Genomic DNA, 16912 nt, shown 5'->3' with positions numbered 1-16912 from the left:
AAAGCTGATGTAATGGCACTGCATATCTTACAGGCCTGGCACAGGCTCCCAATCAGAGTCAGAGTTTAAAAAAACTGCTGTGTTGCTGACATTTTCTGCACTGCTCCTCGGGTTTGAAATAATAATAAAATACAATTTGATTGTTTTTACAATCAGATGCCAATGCTGACTTCCAGCTGGAATAATTTCAGTTTAGCAGGTGCTCTTCAGAGCAGCAAAACGATTACTGTGTTGTGCCCAACAGAGAATAAAATTATGCAAGCCGCATAGATGATGAAGAGTTTTGCTAGCTAAAACTGCAGCACAGGCATTGGCTTAAGGGGCACAAGAGGCAGGGTTTGGGGAGGGTATAAAGATTGTGACTGCAGTAGAGTCCCTGAGTAGGGGAGCCTCAGTGCAGCGTTAAGGTCAAATTATTACTTTTGTACTGAAGGACTGGAAGCCAGGCACTCTCCTAATGCTCGAAACTGGTTCCTGAGCATGCATGGTTCCCATTGTTTGAAGATATATTCTCACGTGGCTACAGTCCCTCTCTATAGTGAGCGCAGCATCCACCTGCCCTCTGTACCCTTACCATTAACGCCAGTAGCTCTGCCTGGCTGTGGATACAGTTCCGGTGCAGATGTCATCCACCTCGTCTGCTGCAACTCCTGTCTGAGTATAGGGAGGCTGAGACTTGGCCCTAGCACAGGATTACAACTCAGTAACCCTTTGCAGCAGAGTTAGGGAGTGGGATCCATATCAGGATCTAATATGTGACTTGAAATCTAAAAAAAGACTAATTTTCTTGCTTCTAAATACTAATCAGTGTGGATTCAGCATGGAGATAGGACCTGTGCCAGAGGCATACTATGGCACAGTAGGCTGTCTCAGGTAAGCGATTTGTGACATGGAAAATTTGCTGTCTTCTAAAATAGAGGCAGGGAACCAGGATGCTTGAAGATCTGCATATTGAGAATATGGCAAGGTAAATCATTCAACTAAACAATTATTCCTGATGGATTAAAAAAATCCAGTTTTAGCTTACCTGATCCACTGATGAATTCCCAGTTAGTTCAACGCATTTCTATTTATAGAAATGCTCTCAAGGAATGAGAAATGGTGAAGATACCAAGACCCAAAATAAAATGGAGATTCAAGTTGTACTTCAGTTTCTCTTCAGTGTAATAAGATGTAATAAATATGTCATGCAGGACAGCTTCCAGTCAATGTTAACTCCTGTAAAATAACTACATTAAAAAGCCAGTTATCATGTTTGTGACGGGAGATAAGATTGCTAGGCAGTTGCTGTGGATGGATTTCGGTGGTCAGATCTGAGATATACATGAGATGACTGCTACAAACCATGCAGAGATGAACAAGACATGCACCGCATTCCGCTCTCTGAGATGAGCTTGGGCCAACAGGATGGTAGTAAAGAAGACACACCTGAGGGATATGGGTTTCCCAGTGCTCTAAGCCAAATAATTTGGTGGCATTTCCAAGTTTCCTGTAGCAAGACCAGAGGGACCAAGACAAACTCTCAGTTTTCTATGTAATAGTTCAGAGGGCCAGGATAATCTTAGAAAAAAAGAGAAGAAAGGGGAAAAGTGAGAGAGAATACAAATGCAGAACCAAGTCTCAAAAAACTGGGACTATTAAAAAAATAATAAGTGGATAAAAGTCGAGATGGTGCACTTGAGAGACAATGGGAGCGAAGGAAAATTAATGCAACTTCTAGCAGCTAGTTTCTTTGTGGGGATCCTTTCGTGCCGGTTCCTCTGTTTCTTCAAAGGAGCTGTGGGGACCTGCTGCGCAATAGGATAAGGGGCTTCCTCCCGTCTGAAGAGCAGAGGTTGCAGGTGATCAAGCAAATGCAGAGAGCAAGGGGGGGTGGAGAGCGCTCATTTGTGGTTTGCCGACTGGGAGCCTCTAACCTGATTTAAATGCAGAGGACTGTAGTTATGACTGTAATAAAAGCATACTGTGAGGACAATTCAGCAACTTAATACAGTATCACCTCTCCTTGGCTACAGGAGGAACAGTACTCTTGTGGTTAAATGTGGGACTCTACACACCTTGGAAAATACATGGTTTTGTATGTGTCCAAAGTACTTCTAAGGTATTTATTACAGCTCTGTTATGTCCTGGTAATAGCTAGAAATGCTGTATAAAACATGTATGCAATGGCTCGATATGCATGCCATTATATTTGAAATACAGAAGTTTAATATTACGGTACTATAACCACTTAAATGCATAAAGCAGCGTATGGTCAGAGCCGAGAAATAATAAGTGGGCCAAAGATCAGAGAGATACACAGAATCACAGGATCACAGAGTCACAGGTTGTGTAACCTGCCGTTCGTCTTACAAGTGACTTGAGTAAATCAAAACATTGTCACATGCCTGCAAATGCTACAAAGCTTAGACACACTGGTCATTAGAGTTACAGCCTGTGAGAGACAGAAGAATCCCTAATTAATGGTAGCTGGGGAGGTCTGCTACAGCTGAAGGGGGACAGAAAAGCCCATGGCTTCCTATTTGTATGGGCTGCAGCCACTTCCCCCTTGTAAACCTGCAGATGAGAGCAGGAGGCTGTGGCCAGGAACAATGATGTCTGTAATCTGGGTGGTCATGATGGGAAATAATAGGTACCTCTTGGCACAGGGATTTTAAAAAAGTAAATGGGAATGTACGTACATTGTTAGCGATTGTAGGTTGAGGGAGGAGCTGATCTGGGTCTGGGATGGAATTTGCTCAGTGAAAATAAATAGGATGAAATACACTGTGAAGTTCATCACAATAAAAAACACAGTAAGGCAGAGAAGTTACCTCTGAGACCAGCTGAGGAAGGTGAGAGAAGGCTGAAAGGTACCACAAACACAGAAGAGGGATAGCGAAGCGGGTGGGACAGGGCCACCCAGAGGCAATTACTCTTTTCTGCCTGTCAGAGCACGGGGAAATACGTATCAGCGATGGGCTGTGGGAAATCTCATTCTCCAAAACTGAACTGAGCTAAAGAAACACCACACGAGTAAGCAGTGGGAGTGTTAACGACTTTCTAGTAAACCCACAGAATGTGGTGGGTTTTCAGCAATGCTTCTCCAAACGGCTAAATTGATAAAATCATCCTCCTGGTGACTGCAATATTTAAGCGTGGAAAGCCAAAGCCCAGCCAGAATACGCTGGTGTCCTCACTGTCGCCAGTCTGTGGACTCCTGGGCGAGTGCGTGAGCACTCCAGCTACCAAATACATTTCCTGCTGGAACACCCATCTAGAGAAGTTTAATAGAAAAGGCAACCAGATGGCTAAAATGACTTCCTGGTATCGAGATTTTCAAAAGCTGAGGAGGGTTTTCAGCACCCACACCTCTTCTGGCAACTGTGAATATACTGCCCCCAAAACCTAGTAGCTTAGGTTTTAATTGGAGGTTGGTCAGGAGGTGTTACCTGTGCCTGCCACGTGTAGTATAACCAAGGCAGTGCCGCCCTTGGTATTTGGTGCCAAAATCGGGGGTCGCATGTGGAGGACAGTGGGGATTCACACTGCTTTTAAAGATGACTCCAAGCCCTTTTGAGATGCCCGGAGCAGTCCTGGTGGACACCGAAACAGGAGAGGGAGCGGTAGCAGCGAATTTCTGGCAAATGAAGTATGTCCTGAGCAGAACCGTGACATCTTAGGGGCAGAAAATGGTTTATCCAGGTTTGAGGTATCCTGGCTTGGTCTTGCTCTGGGCTGATGCCAGCGCAAATCAAGCAACTGGCTGGTAGAGCAGTAGTGTATTTTGATGATGATCGCTTTAACAGGGAGCAGTGATGGTCATGGGGAAAGGACATGCGATGCCAAGCGTGAAGTAGAAGGAGCCTGTTTGGATGAGCAGCCAGCCAGGCGTTATCTACGCATGCTTTGCAGGGTCTGAGGGAGCTCCACTGCTGCCAAAAGGTTGTGGTCCCCCTCCTTAAGCACCGCTCCTTTGCGATGCGCTCTGCCTGGGGCAGCAGAAGCAGCCGGGAAGAGGTGGTGCCCCACGGGTCCGGGTGAGCCAGCTGGAGCAGCTGTGGCACCCCTTGCTTGGAGCCAGATCTAGGGAAGGCTGGTCTGTCTGCAGACAGACCTCTCGCCTCACCCCAGGAGTCGAAGATGAGCTGTAACAATCTGGATATGCTCATGAGTCAATTAATTGACCAATCCAAATGAGAAAAGCAAGGTTGAATTATTTATAGTATATTAACACCGTTGGCATATGCAGGAAACGCTAACAAACTGCAATAGGCAAAACGTTGAAATGACTGAGTGCTTATTGACGAGTGGAAGCCAGGGATCTGTTTTCAATAATCTGAGTGACAGCCAAGGGAATAGTGAAAGACTTTTTTATTTATTTATTTCCAGGTCTATAACGCTCATTTCTCTGGTGCTGCATCATTTGTAAAGAAAGCATAACCACTCTGAGGCATTAGGAAGCTTTTCCCCAGCACACTGTTAACCAAGTTACGGGGGCCGCCAGCTCTCAGGGGTGGTGGGTGGTGGTGAGGGACCCAGGTGGAGCTGGCGAGTGAGCCGGTAGCGTGCTGATACCCCCGCCAGTGTGCCCAGCCACCTCTGGCTTGGCCAGGCAATGACAGCAGGTTTGAAAAGCAGTAAAAAGCCGTGCTGTCTTTCAAATAAATGTGCTCTGGTAACAGTCAAGAGGAAGATCTAATGAAGAAAGACAGGAGATTTTAATGCTGGTTTTCTGATTAGAATGGGCCTTAAAATATGGCGTAAGTATGTTGTGCATAGTAACTCCAGAACACGAAATCTTTGCGTACCATGGCCTCTCTTTTGCTCTGTGTTCGTTTAATTTAACTTAACTTCTATTCTACTTCTATTCTTGTCTGGAACAGTTGATCGGGATGCTGCTGGCATGCTGTCTGTCCCGGTTTATTACTGCTAACCAGTATGAGATGGTGTAACAAGGTGAGCTTTCCCTACTTTCTATGCAGTATGCTATATATGCTCCAGTATAGTGTCGTGGCTGTGCTGCTTCTACTGAAGAGAGTGGGCAAGTTTTAGGTGCTCAGCATGTTTATCAAGAATTAAGTCTTCCCACAGGATTTTTTGCTTTGGGATTTTCATCCCAATATTCTGTCTGGTTGAGAAAAAAAAAACAATGGGGGGAAAACATACTATTGAATGTTTTGTCATTTCGACTTTCTTCTTGAAAAGGGAGGGCAAACTACCCATCGTAAACACTGTCAGCAGCCAAAGCAACCCACTTCTTTTTCTTTTATCCCTCCCGACCCAGTCTTTCAGGAGTGCGAAGTCCAGAGCCTGTCTCAAGATCAGCAGCTGCAGAATTGGAGAAAGACTGAAACGAATGTTATAGCACACACTGTCTCTCGCACGCACGCACGCACGCACACCCACACCCCCACAAGCAAGCACGTGCGCGCGCGCACTTGCACCCCACCTCCCGAACTTTGTCCCATGCGTAGTGTACCATTCTGTGAAGTACCGCGGTGCCACCGAGAGCAGCCGGGTCCCCTCGGCCTCCGGACCCCGACTCCATCCCCGCGGCTCGGCGTAGGACGGCACCGTATATATGTTCTTGGTCACTCAGTAGTTGCATCGTAAGTTAACAAAGGTAATTCATTAACAGCATTGATCGGGCTGTGCATGTAGTGACTGGAGGGCATAATTAGCCTTTCACCATGGTTAATAAGTGTTGCACACGTTCATATAAACCGGTATATGAAATATATATTCTTTTGGTTTTACCTTAATTTCTTGTTTTGTTTATTGCTTTACTAAGGTTTTCCTCCTTTCCCCCTTCCCTGCGCCTGCCCCCCTTCCCCAAAAACAAAGGAATCAGTAAGATAACATAAAGATACTTGAAATGATGTTAAAATGTTGTGCTTGAAGGGAACTGTTATTCCTGATGTTCTTCTACATCTTTGATTCTTACTCAGTGTTGTATGCCTAGTGCGTATCCCGGTAGGCTTTGTCTAGTGCATTTTGCCTCTGAACCTGATCCTGTGTAATACTGTTATTAAGCTGTGTTGTTGCTTACTGTGAAGGCAGGAATTTTGCTTCCTTTATTTTTATTAGGTAGCTATGAACTAATTGAACTGTGCTGTACTGCGGCCTTCATACTTTTTTCCTGTTCTTTCTTTTTTCTTTTTGCATTGAGGTTGCAGCCACCAAATACACTGTTGAATCAAATTGAAATAAACACACACACACACAAAAAAATCACAAAAAAAACCACAGGCATATGAAATATTTTTGGGGGAAAGCAAAAGTTTAAAACCTTTTTAAAAAAACAGGACTTTTTTAATAATGCCTCTGTCTAGCATGCCAACAAGAATGCATTGATATTGTGAGTATTTGTGATATACGTATTAATAAATGGAACCATTACAGATTTCTAGCTGCTCCTTTTCGTTCTTTAGTCATAACAAAACTCTTTCAAGGGCGGAAGTGAACATGAAACACAAGTGCGCAGCTTGGAGTGACATGACTTTATGCATATTTTAACAACTAACTTGGTTGTGTCAGAAAAAACGTTATTGCCCTGGAAAAAAGAGAAAGAGCTGGAATTGTTTCAAAACTCCTAGAAAAAACCTTTCACAGCTGGTTTCACCATGTGACGAATGCATACCCGTCTGCTTTGCAAAATTTTTTTTGTGACTGATACGATCTGCAGCATTTAATTATCCCATCCTTAGCATTGTGCATGCTTTTGGCGTTAAGCAGTTTTCTCTGATTTTGGTGAGGGTGGGAGAAGAGAGATGGGAGCTTGGGGTGGGTAATGGCCATCTGCTGCATTCGTGGAAAGGCAGGCACCCGTCTCTTTCTCATCTGAATGCATGAGGTGTTGAAGATCAGATGGGAAGTCCATGAAAGTTTAAACCTGGAAGTTTTCGACTGATCCCTTACATTGGCAATGCAGACAGAGAAGGCTTGAGGAGGGAAGCCCTGTAGCCTTCCAGCTGTGGAGGAGCTGCGCAGCGCCTGTGTCTGCGCAGCCCATACAGCTGCCGGAGCCCCAGCCCATCCTCCATCCGCCTGTCCATCCGTCAGTGTGTCATGGTTTAGCCCCAGTCGGCAACCAAGCACCCTGCAGCCGCTCGCTCAGGACACAGTGCCACCCACCCGGCTACTGCGACCCTCCGCCTGGGGAGGGCTGCCCTGCGTGGTGCCTCCAGCATCAGCTCCCGATGAACCTCTGAGTGGCGCTGGCACAGTCGGTGTGCTCTCACCCACAACTAAAAGGGTTTGCAGCCGCACGGGCAAAAACCTGTCAGCATATGCCGAGGCAGCGTGTCTTAAAAGCCCCAGTGGCATCTTTGGCTTTATTCAGAGAGCACTTCCAGAGCAGGGAGGGGTGGGACCGTGGTTGCTTTGCCAGGGGGATGGGAAATCAGTACTCCGTGTTGCTCTTGAAACACAAGTAATGGTTTTTATAGATTTGATCCACTGCCAAAATGAAAAGCTGCGATTTGCTGCTCAGTCTCTGCTTCTGTATTTGATTACAGCTCAGAGCTTCACATTTGGCTTCTGTCACAATTTGCATCTTTCAGCCTGGCTCTGAAATGCACAACCCCACCGTATGCGGTCTTCGGAAGGTTGTGTTCCTGTGGTGCCCGGGAGCCAAAGCGCTGGCTGCGCTGAGAGCCGAGCGCACTGTAGCGCATTTCCACAGGCCTGCTTTGTTCCATGAAAAACACGAGCAACTCATATTTTCTTCATCACTTATATTTCCCTGTTACAAGTTGTTGGTAATGGGGACAAAAAGGCTTAGTACATCTGTGCGAGAGGGGCATTAAAGTGCTGGGAGTCCGAAGGATGTTTTGTGGCAAGATGCTGTTATGGCTGGGGACGCATTGACTTCCAGCTGAAGATCTGTTTTCCCAAGGTCTTCTGTATCTGCGATGTTCCCCTACTGCTGTAAATTAATAGCACATAGTGACGTTTGTAGCATTTGTCCTAGGGAAGTGTGGAAGTAATTTTACTGATTTTTTTTTTCCCCTACCAAGCAAATGACTTGACCTCAGAGTGAGTAAAGCGCTCACAAAGGCATGTCGTTCTGTCTCCCTCCCCTTCCCCCTTCGTCACCCTCATAGCCTGTCCTTGGGGTTCAAAACTAATTTGAAATAGAGATTTGTAAATAAGAGAAGAGGAAGCTGATCCGCAAATTTAAATCTGTCCTCAATAAAGCATCTACCATGAGGGAGTGGGACATATTTAAATGTGGAGAACGCCAATACAGGTCCTGCATACATGCTGGGCGGTTTGCATGTACTTTGCTGGGGACAAAGCCGCTCAGCGTGGGTCGCAGCACTCACATTGGCAGTCCCTTCCAAGGGCTTAAAAACAGTTGCAGCCGCTTGCTCGGTTGCTGGGGCTACGCGATGCTGGAGTGATGCCCTTCTCCCACAGGCGCAGGAAGTTTGTGGGGGGATGTTTTTCCACACCAGAAAGAACTGGCCCACAAGCTGCCCCAGTTTCCCTCCCCTATTCATCCCCAGGCAGGTCTCCCCTGCCCCACAGAGGGGAGGGAGGGGGGCGAGGCCAACACCTCCTCCCTCAGGAGCCACCAGCAACCTTCCGGAGTGGAAAAGCACCAGCCTCTTCTCAGTTTTCTTTCCTTTTTTGCTTTTTTTCCTTTTTCCTGAAAGAAAGAGTTGTTTGTGCCAAAAGCTGATTCTTTTGAAGATGCTGATGTTGGGTGACAGGTCAGCAGGCCCCCAGACTGCTCCAGCTTGCCCGTCCCCATTCAGTAAAGCACGTGCTCAGCTCTAAGGCATAAGCAGCGAATTAAGTCCATTCAACAAAGCCCTTCAGTGCGTGCTCAATTGTTTCCCTCAGCCCAGCAGCACTCCTGCCTGTATGGGGTAGGTCTGTTAATTGGGCTCTTGACAGCTTCTGTGGAGAGGGTCAGGCTGATGAAGGACCTGCCAAGGGCTTCCCTGGTGAAATCCCCAGTGCTGCTCAGGCTGGGGCCACGCAGCAGCTCTGGTGGGGAGGGTTGTGCTAGCTGGCACCGTGGCATCCCCTGCCCTGGGCACAACATCCCTATATTTCCACTCCTCCCTCCTGGAGGGAGAAACGAGGTGGTGGAAAGGAAACAAAGCCAGAGCTGCCGTGTATGAGTTTATGTCACCTGGGCACAGGTGTGTGGGATTTTCCCTCCAGAGGTGAAGCTTCCAGGGGGTTCCAGGGGGCCTTTGCCTCAGGGGCTACAGTCCACCCTTTGGCATGAACTGAATCAGAGGCAGAAGGGGCCAGCTCCTGCTGTGCTGGGCTGGCTCTGGCTGCCTGATCCCTCCCCGAGCAAATTGCATTCACTGCAATCACGGGACCTGAGCTGAGCAAAAGACTGGGCAGGTTTGGGGGTCAAAGCGGGTGATGGGGCAACTGGATGAGTCCCAGGAGGGGTGGGAGGAATGGGGCATGGCTGAGGGATGAGGAGAGTGGGAGATGGAGCAGGACCGTGGGAGGAGGAAGAAGGTGCATTGAGACCACCTTGTTTTGGTCCCAATGTGCTGCTAGCTTGGTTTGGCTGCAAGGTGGACCAGTGGCCTTACCTGGCACATGCATCCTGCCCTAAGCTGCCTCCCAGGGCTTGCTTCTGCCAAGGAGGACAGCCCCGAGCTCTCCAGAGAGGATAATAAGTTGTTGTGAAGGTGATTTTTCACAGTAGCATCAAAGTGGGGCTCTGGGAGCAGGCAGCTGTGCTGGAGGGCCTTGCTGGCTGCCACTATTCTTGGGTGAGCATCGCTGCGGAGGACACTGGCTTTGCGGGGCTGCTTACAGGATTTCAGCCTCTTGCTCCTCAGAGGACCAATGCAGGGGCTAAAGTGATTTTGTCTTCTGTGGCTCTTCCCCTTCGCTTTAATGACTCATTACTGTTTAAGATAATTTTAAGATTAGCAGATTAATTTGCTGCCAGCCAAGCCCCATGCATAAAATACCTGGCATCCTATTGAAGCAGCAGGACTGATTGGGACGTCAGACTTCTACCAGGGCTGAGTTAGGGTTGCTTCAGTATGACCCTGTATAATAAAAATAGAAATCTTCATTAGTTGACATACTGGTCAAATGACACTTCTGGTTTTTTGTAAGTAAAAGTGTTTTGCCCACCAAATGTGTAACATCTGGTCAACTTTCTGCAAGCTGCTTTTACCAGCTTGGCCTAACTTTGAAAAAAAAATCTCTTGCTTTTGCCTTTTGCTTGTCATTGCACCTGCTCCTGTTGCAGCCAGGAAAAATTTTATTCAAAGGATGTTTCATTTTTGTCCGGCGTGACCGGAGATATTTGGTACGTGCAAGCTCTTTAAAAGCAAGCTGTGCTGAGGCAGCAACTCCTCAAGTTCTGGAGTCTGTTCTACTCCGTGGTGACCGCAGTGTGGCTATTTTTGGTCTCTGCTGAAGCTACCTATAGGTGACACCAAGTACTTATTTTAGATTGTAGTCCTTCCATGTAATCGATATCTGGGGTGTGGATATACGCACACACATATATAACATCCCTTGTGCGCGATACAACAGTGTAACTCCTAATGTGACGTACATTCCCAATGCAGCTAGTAAATCATCAGAATACTATTTTTTTTATTCACCATAGTCATATAACACAGTGTCTTGGCCAAGACTTTCAGAAGCAGTAGATTTTGGGCAATCCCCTGGAGGTATTTCCAAAATGCTCTAGCTTTCAGAAAGTGCTGAGCAACCTACCCTTTGGGAATCCAGCCCTTTCAGAACCTCTCAGGGAACTCAGAAGTAAAAAGTAATTTTTGAAAGCCCTATCTGTTAGTAAAATGGAGATTATTCATCCAAGTAAAAAACATCAATATTTTAAAAATTGCAATTATTTCCAGAGGGGAAGCAAGGACCACTTTCTGGCTTGCATGGAAGCCATGGTTTGTGTCCTTTATCTTCTTGAGTAGAGAATCAGAAAACATGATGTGAGAGAAGGCTGATGCCTAGGAGAACTGATGGGGTGGGACGGGGGAGAAAAAAGAGAATAAAAATACATAAACTTCTTTTTTTCTAGTCAAAAGGGTTTGAAATGGCAAGTATTTCAACCTGATCGTGTGTCTGACACAACGGTGCAACAATCTCCAGCTCCAAGCTGAGCAGGTTCAGTAGCTCAGGCCTGCAGCAGTGGGGTCTGCAGTCTGGTCTGGAGGGGACTGTTGCTCGCCAGGACGCCTCTTATGTCATCCTGATGGTGAGAGCAGCCTTTTGTGGGAGCCTGCAGATGTCAGACTGCTAGAAAATACCATGGTGCACATGCAATGAAATTCATGGCCAATCCATGGCACATCCAGAGGCTTTGCAGGAGTGCTTTGACACTGATAGTTTCCTACTCTGGCTCCCATGGTCTTACTGTGCTTCTGGGGGATCTGCCTTTAATGTCGTGTTTGTAAGTTATTGCTTGCTCAAAAGAGCTGGTTAGTGCTTATGTTGATTATTGGGTATCTTCAGCCCTGTAGTTATTTGTAATTAAAAGCAAACAAAAAATTGTCCAGAATTTTCTTCATCCTGGAGTTCAGTGTGACCCAAATATCAGATGAATGAGTCCTTCTCCCAAGTATAGGAACCGGTACACTGAGCCCATGGGTTATTGCTGTGTGCTACTCCGTTTACCTTCATGCAATCCCGGTACTTGTAGGGCTGTGGACTGCCTCCTCCCTGCAGGCGAGGCAAAATTCAGTCCTGTGGGGAACCAGGCTGAGCCCTTTGTGCTCCCTCTGCTGCGCAAGCACTGACAGCCTGCCAAAATCAACGCTGTGCCTTGAGGGAGTATGGAAAGCAGGTCTCCACCTGCTGTGTGGAAGCATGAGATAGTGTGAAGGTATGAGACTCAGAACAGCCTGGCCAGCACCGCAGCAAGCTCGAGCACTGAACTGAGTGGAGACTGGCATAGTCCACCGGTCTTTGTAATGGTGGGGTTTCCTCCCGATGCTTATCTGGATAACCTAGATGCTCCCTGCCTGTTTGGACTATCCTTTTTAAGTGCTACAATGTGAAAGGGAAATCAAAAAGCCAATCAAAATAATCTCTATGAGACCCATTCAATAAAAAAGTTATTGGCAATTAGCACGGGTTTTTATAAAAAAGTAATTAGCCCTCCTGCCCTGAGAATTAATGAATGCTTTTCATTACACCCCAAGGGGTAGTCAACCCAATAATAATCCACTTCAGATGAATGTTGTTCTAAAATGACATTGTTTGACAACACAGGCAGCAGGACGGTCACAAACAGGAGGCAATCCTACTCTGGTGAACACTGGAGCTGGTTGCTTCAAAATGAAAACCCATTAATAATTTGCTTGGATTAGTGCAGTAGACTTGACTTCTTACTTATTAAAGAGGTGAAGCAAAGCATACACTGAAAGACCAGCACCTCATTTTTCCCTGGGTGCAAAGCTTAGGAAGCCAATGGAGATGCACTAGTGCTGGCTGCTACCTTTTGCTTAATGTGTCCGTAAAGCTTGACAGAGTGGAACATGACTTGTCTGGACACAGAAATTTTACTGTCTGAGAGGTGTTTGGCAGCTGAGTGGCAGAGGGTTGTGTGTCCCTGCTGTCTCCCTTTCACTGCTTAACCCATTGGCTCCACAGGGAATGAGCACCAGACAACAGCATTCCTCTCCCATTGCTCCTATTTGATTGTTGGCGTTTTCAGCAAGATATGCATTGGTGCAGATGCAAAAATCACATTGACTTCTCAATCCAGTGGCCGTCCTGCTCTGACAGCCACTCCATGGTCATCATGGCCACCTGGTTCTCCTCAGGGTGGTAAGGCATGGCACGGGCAGGTGCTCCCTGTCAGAGGAAAGCCCTCAAAGAGTGAACAGATGAACAACAGTTTCCCTTCCCCTGCCCCAGGAGCATCCTTGCTGCTCCCTGGGGCAGCGCTCCCCTCCAACCTGCATGCCCCACATGGGCCTTGCTCAGCCTGCATCTGGTGGGGACCCAGGCTGCTGCTGCTGACTGGGGGCCTGCTGGCACAGCTTCCTGCAGCCAGGCTTTAAAAGCTTCCTCATTCACAAACCTGAGGATTCAAGTGAAGAGCTGAATCCTCCCCTCCAAGCTGGGCTGCCAAATTAGGAAGAAATGGTCCAGGATGATGCTGGGGAGCTTGACAGTTGAAGTGGAAAGACAGTAGGTAATAAAAGGTCTAATTAAGAAAGCCAGCAGCAGATTTACATGCTGTACATAAGATCTTCCTTGCCCACTTCCCTCCCTGACACCTCACACTTATTTGCTAGGGAGCCCCTTCCCATCCCAAGGCAAAAAGACGCCTCCAGCCTCTCCTCCTTTCCAGCCCTCCCTGTGCTCTCCTGGGGAGCAGGGACCTTCCACCCCATGGTGGGGACGAGGACTGCCGGGAGATGGTGCTGGAGCCCCAGGGCAGCATGCGAGCACTAGAGACAAGCAGAGCAGCTGGCTCTGGAGCCAGCACAGACTTTAATAGCCAGCTCTACCAAATGCCTCTGTGGTGGCCACGTCTCTGCTGCTGCTCCACACTGTGTGCAGCAAGATAAAACACTCCGATGAGTAATAAATGTCATGATTGCTTAACTTACATTGTGGTACTGCCTGGAGGCAATAGTGAGGTATCAGAGCACCATCTCACTGGATGTATCAAGGAAATAAAGTCATGCCATGGAGCTAAGGCTATAGGTGTAAGAATAGGAACAAGCGGGCAGAAAATAAGGAGAAGAGAGATAGGCAGTGTAGAGGCTATTGGGATCAGTGCAACGCACACAAGGCTGCATTACAGTTGCTTTAAGCAATCTTGATTTTGGTGTTTCATAGATTATGGATGCTTAATTTCACAGCTGTAAGCTTCTCTGAGCACACATTTGTTCTGATGTAATTACTTGGAAAAAAAAAAGTACACGGGGAAGAATATTTTTTTCACGTGGGACCACTGCCATCCTCTGAGGTACCATTAGCAGGGCTGCAATCCCTAGATCAGCCTCCTTGCTGCTTGTTGCACCAGCTCTTTGTGGGATGGGGGAGCAGGACAGCTCAGCTGCTGGCCCCCAGGCAAAGCTGCCTGGGCTGCGGAGAGTGGGAATTAAGGGGATGCTCATGCAGAGCGCCCAGCCCCTGGGGAGGCTGATCCCCATGCTGAGTCATGACTTGAGTATAAAGGGAAAGAAAAGATCCTTCAGTTTAATATTTGCTAGAATTTTTTCCCCTCCTTTTACTGGAAGGGTTGGCAGACCTCTGGGGAAAGTTTTACAAGGAGAAAAAAAAAATTCCAATTTAGAAGTTTTCAGAAGTTCAAGAAGCTGTAATTAGCTTTAAAACATGAATTAGTGATCACTTAACTGCCACATTTAAAGTATCTGGGCTCAAGGATTACATTTTTGGTAATGGAATAGTATTTTAAGTTAATGTATTTGTATTTGCAGTTTTCACTTTTTAGAGAGCTGCTCTCTTTTTGGTTGATTTTTGCTTTTTTCAACGAATGAAATGGATGAAGGCTTGGTGTGATCTTACTACAGAACTGAGAAAGATCAGGGCTAGATCTCCTATGGATTCATACAGCACAAAGGAGTCTGTATTTTCCATCACTCATTTTCTTGCAATACCAGGAAAGGAAATTTTTGCAGGAATGGTTGAAGCTTGGAAAGGAAAGTATCCTTTAATGCCATCACAGCCACAGTGCCAAGAAGCACTAGCTGCTAGTATCTGCAGCTAGGAGAGGTCAGACTCTTAAGAAATAAAGGCAGCTACAAGCTCAAAAACAGGTGGAGTTACAGGGTGAGTATGTTTTGGTTCAGTGGGAGCTGTGACCCGCTACACAGATGCACTTACTGAAGTGGGAGATGCTCATAAACCCTCCCTATAAATTACCTGCCCTGCAAAACTCCCATTAATGTAGCACTTAAGGAACCTATCCCAGGTAGGCACAGCAAATGTAAAGCCTGGATGGCTATTACCTATGAGCTGCCCTACACCAGCCCCTGGGCCTGGTCTGTCAGTCCCTGGCAGCCTGCGGGACAGTCACCGTCCTTCCCAGGATGCTGCCACTGCAGTGGGGTAGCACATCCAGCACCTCCTCTTCCCCCTGGCTCCCCGTCTGGACAGCTTTGCCGAGCTTCCTAAGGGTGGCTGTGCACAGCAGTGATTCAAGAGCAAAGGCTAACAGAGTAAGGAGATAAATAGCTTTGCTCTTTTTTTTTTGCATTTTATCCCAAGTCTTTGACTAGCTTCCTTTGAGTCCTGAGGTGAATGTGATGTGCCAGTTTCCCTATTAGAAAGGGATCTAGTTATGGTAGGGTGGGAAATGCACAGAAATACACGCTGCCCCTGGGCCACTGGAGTAAGGAGCGCAGCTCCTTCTGGCTACAGAGTTGCAGCCGCCCTTAAAAAAAGCAAAAAAACAACAAAAACAAACAACAAAAACACAAAATTAGAGTAACTTCTGAACCTGAACTGTTCCTCTGCTCTTTTTATTATTTCCTAGTGGATCAACTGATAATTGTTTAAATAATGGCAAATGCGGCTGTCTTTGGATGATTGGGATGATTAATAGTAGCTCTTTTCTGAAGTCAGTCTGTGTTTCTGCAAAGGCAGTGAAATTCCAGCCCAAACAAGCACCAACTGACTGGTTCAGACCATGGCATCAGCTGCAGCAGCGGTGCTGCTGGACGAGCCATGGGCTCCAGTCGCTGGTCCTGCCAGCCAAGCTCTTGCTTTCCCCGCAAGCAACTTACAGCTGGATGCTCAAATAATGGTTGTGTTAAAAATGAATGCTGGGAATGCCATGAACTCTTGACCTGAAGTGGCACAGCAATGTGACAGCCGATCATAAAGTTGAAGATCAACCTGTCCAACTGGTGGCCGAATCATCACCAATGCTCTTGCTGCATTGCTGGCTGCAACAAACTTGCCTGTAGCGTTGAAGGCGGTTGCACATAGCTGCCTGTCCCAGGAGTTTCAAACACTGGACACCCTGCACAGTTACAATAGTCAGGAGGCAATTTTTAGCTGGGGCACAAATAAGCTGTGTTTGCCATTGGCGTATTCCCAGTCTGGACGAGCCACGGCTGTTACTGTTCCTCAGCCTCCCTAATTCTCTCTTGCCAACAAGTGTCTTGTAATTGAGAAGAATCGGAGCCCCTTTTCTTTAAAAGTAGAATAAGTCTTCTGAGGCTATGCTAGTCCTCTGCTTTTGGTCAAAGAAGGCATGCTGTGTGCACAGGTGCCCAAAAACTCACAGCAATCTCTGTCATCTCTCTGGGGAAAAAATAAGCCGCTTTTAAGACATGGATTGCAAAAGGCACTGTATGTAGTGCCATCCTGCTGCCTGAAGAAGGGGAGGATAGATTTAGCTGATGAATAAGGAGGCCTTTCCATCTGTAGGGTCTCATTCTTCTTCTGACAAGGCTGCGTTACTCGCTGTGCCGAAGGGCCACTGTGCATGGCACTGGGTGCAACACCCTCGCCTCACCCCATGCTGGGCAGCTCACCCTGGCACTGGCACACCAGGGAGCTGCCGATAAATGGCCAGGGAGGGCTCATATCTCCCACTGGGAATCTCCATCCCTTCCCTGGAAAACACACAGGCTGGCGGAGAGCAGAGCTTCGCCTGGTGGCGTTATGCCACCCAGCACCCAAGACATTTGGAAATTCAGCCCTTCTGTGGCAAGTCAGCCAAAATGGTATGGGGGCAAACAGCAAAGGGCCCGGCTTTCCTGCCATGCTGGAGTTAGTCTGGTCCCTCTCTAGCTGACCAAACCTGAGCCATGCTGTGGAGGACATGACCCACAGGCCCAGCTGCAGGGGCCTAGAAGAGCCACGTTTCTCAGTACCTTCCAGCCCCATACTGGTACCGACGGTGCAATTTTCAACACCACATTCAAAGACCAAGCTTTTTGGATTTTTTCTCCCCCAAATAACATTCTCAACATTTTGATTC

General features: G+C 47.2%; 1 protein-coding gene across 2 annotated transcripts in view; it reads left to right on the top strand.

Moving 5' to 3' along the window:
- TSPAN7 (tetraspanin 7) overlaps window positions 1–16912 on the top strand; it is a 127646-nt gene that overhangs the window by 92330 nt on the left and 18404 nt on the right. Inside the window, exons 7-8 of one of the 2 annotated variants that reach the window (XR_010376310.1) lie at window positions 4866–4938; window positions 5267–5605. Coding sequence is in view for 1 of the 2 variants with exons in the window: in XM_064473307.1 (XP_064329377.1) it covers window positions 4866–4934 (69 nt within the window). In the remaining variant the exon portion in view is untranslated. Of the gene's footprint in view, window positions 1–4865; window positions 4939–5266; window positions 6386–16912 lie in introns of those variants that run through there. The other variant, XM_064473307.1, reaches the window with a different exon arrangement.

The sequence above is a fragment of the Phalacrocorax carbo genome, chromosome 1 (genome assembly GCF_963921805.1).
Source record: "Phalacrocorax carbo chromosome 1, bPhaCar2.1, whole genome shotgun sequence".
NCBI lineage: Eukaryota > Metazoa > Chordata > Aves > Suliformes > Phalacrocoracidae > Phalacrocorax > Phalacrocorax carbo.
The sequence above is the reverse complement of the archived record's forward strand: the minus strand, read 5'-3'. Positions and strand labels throughout refer to the sequence as shown.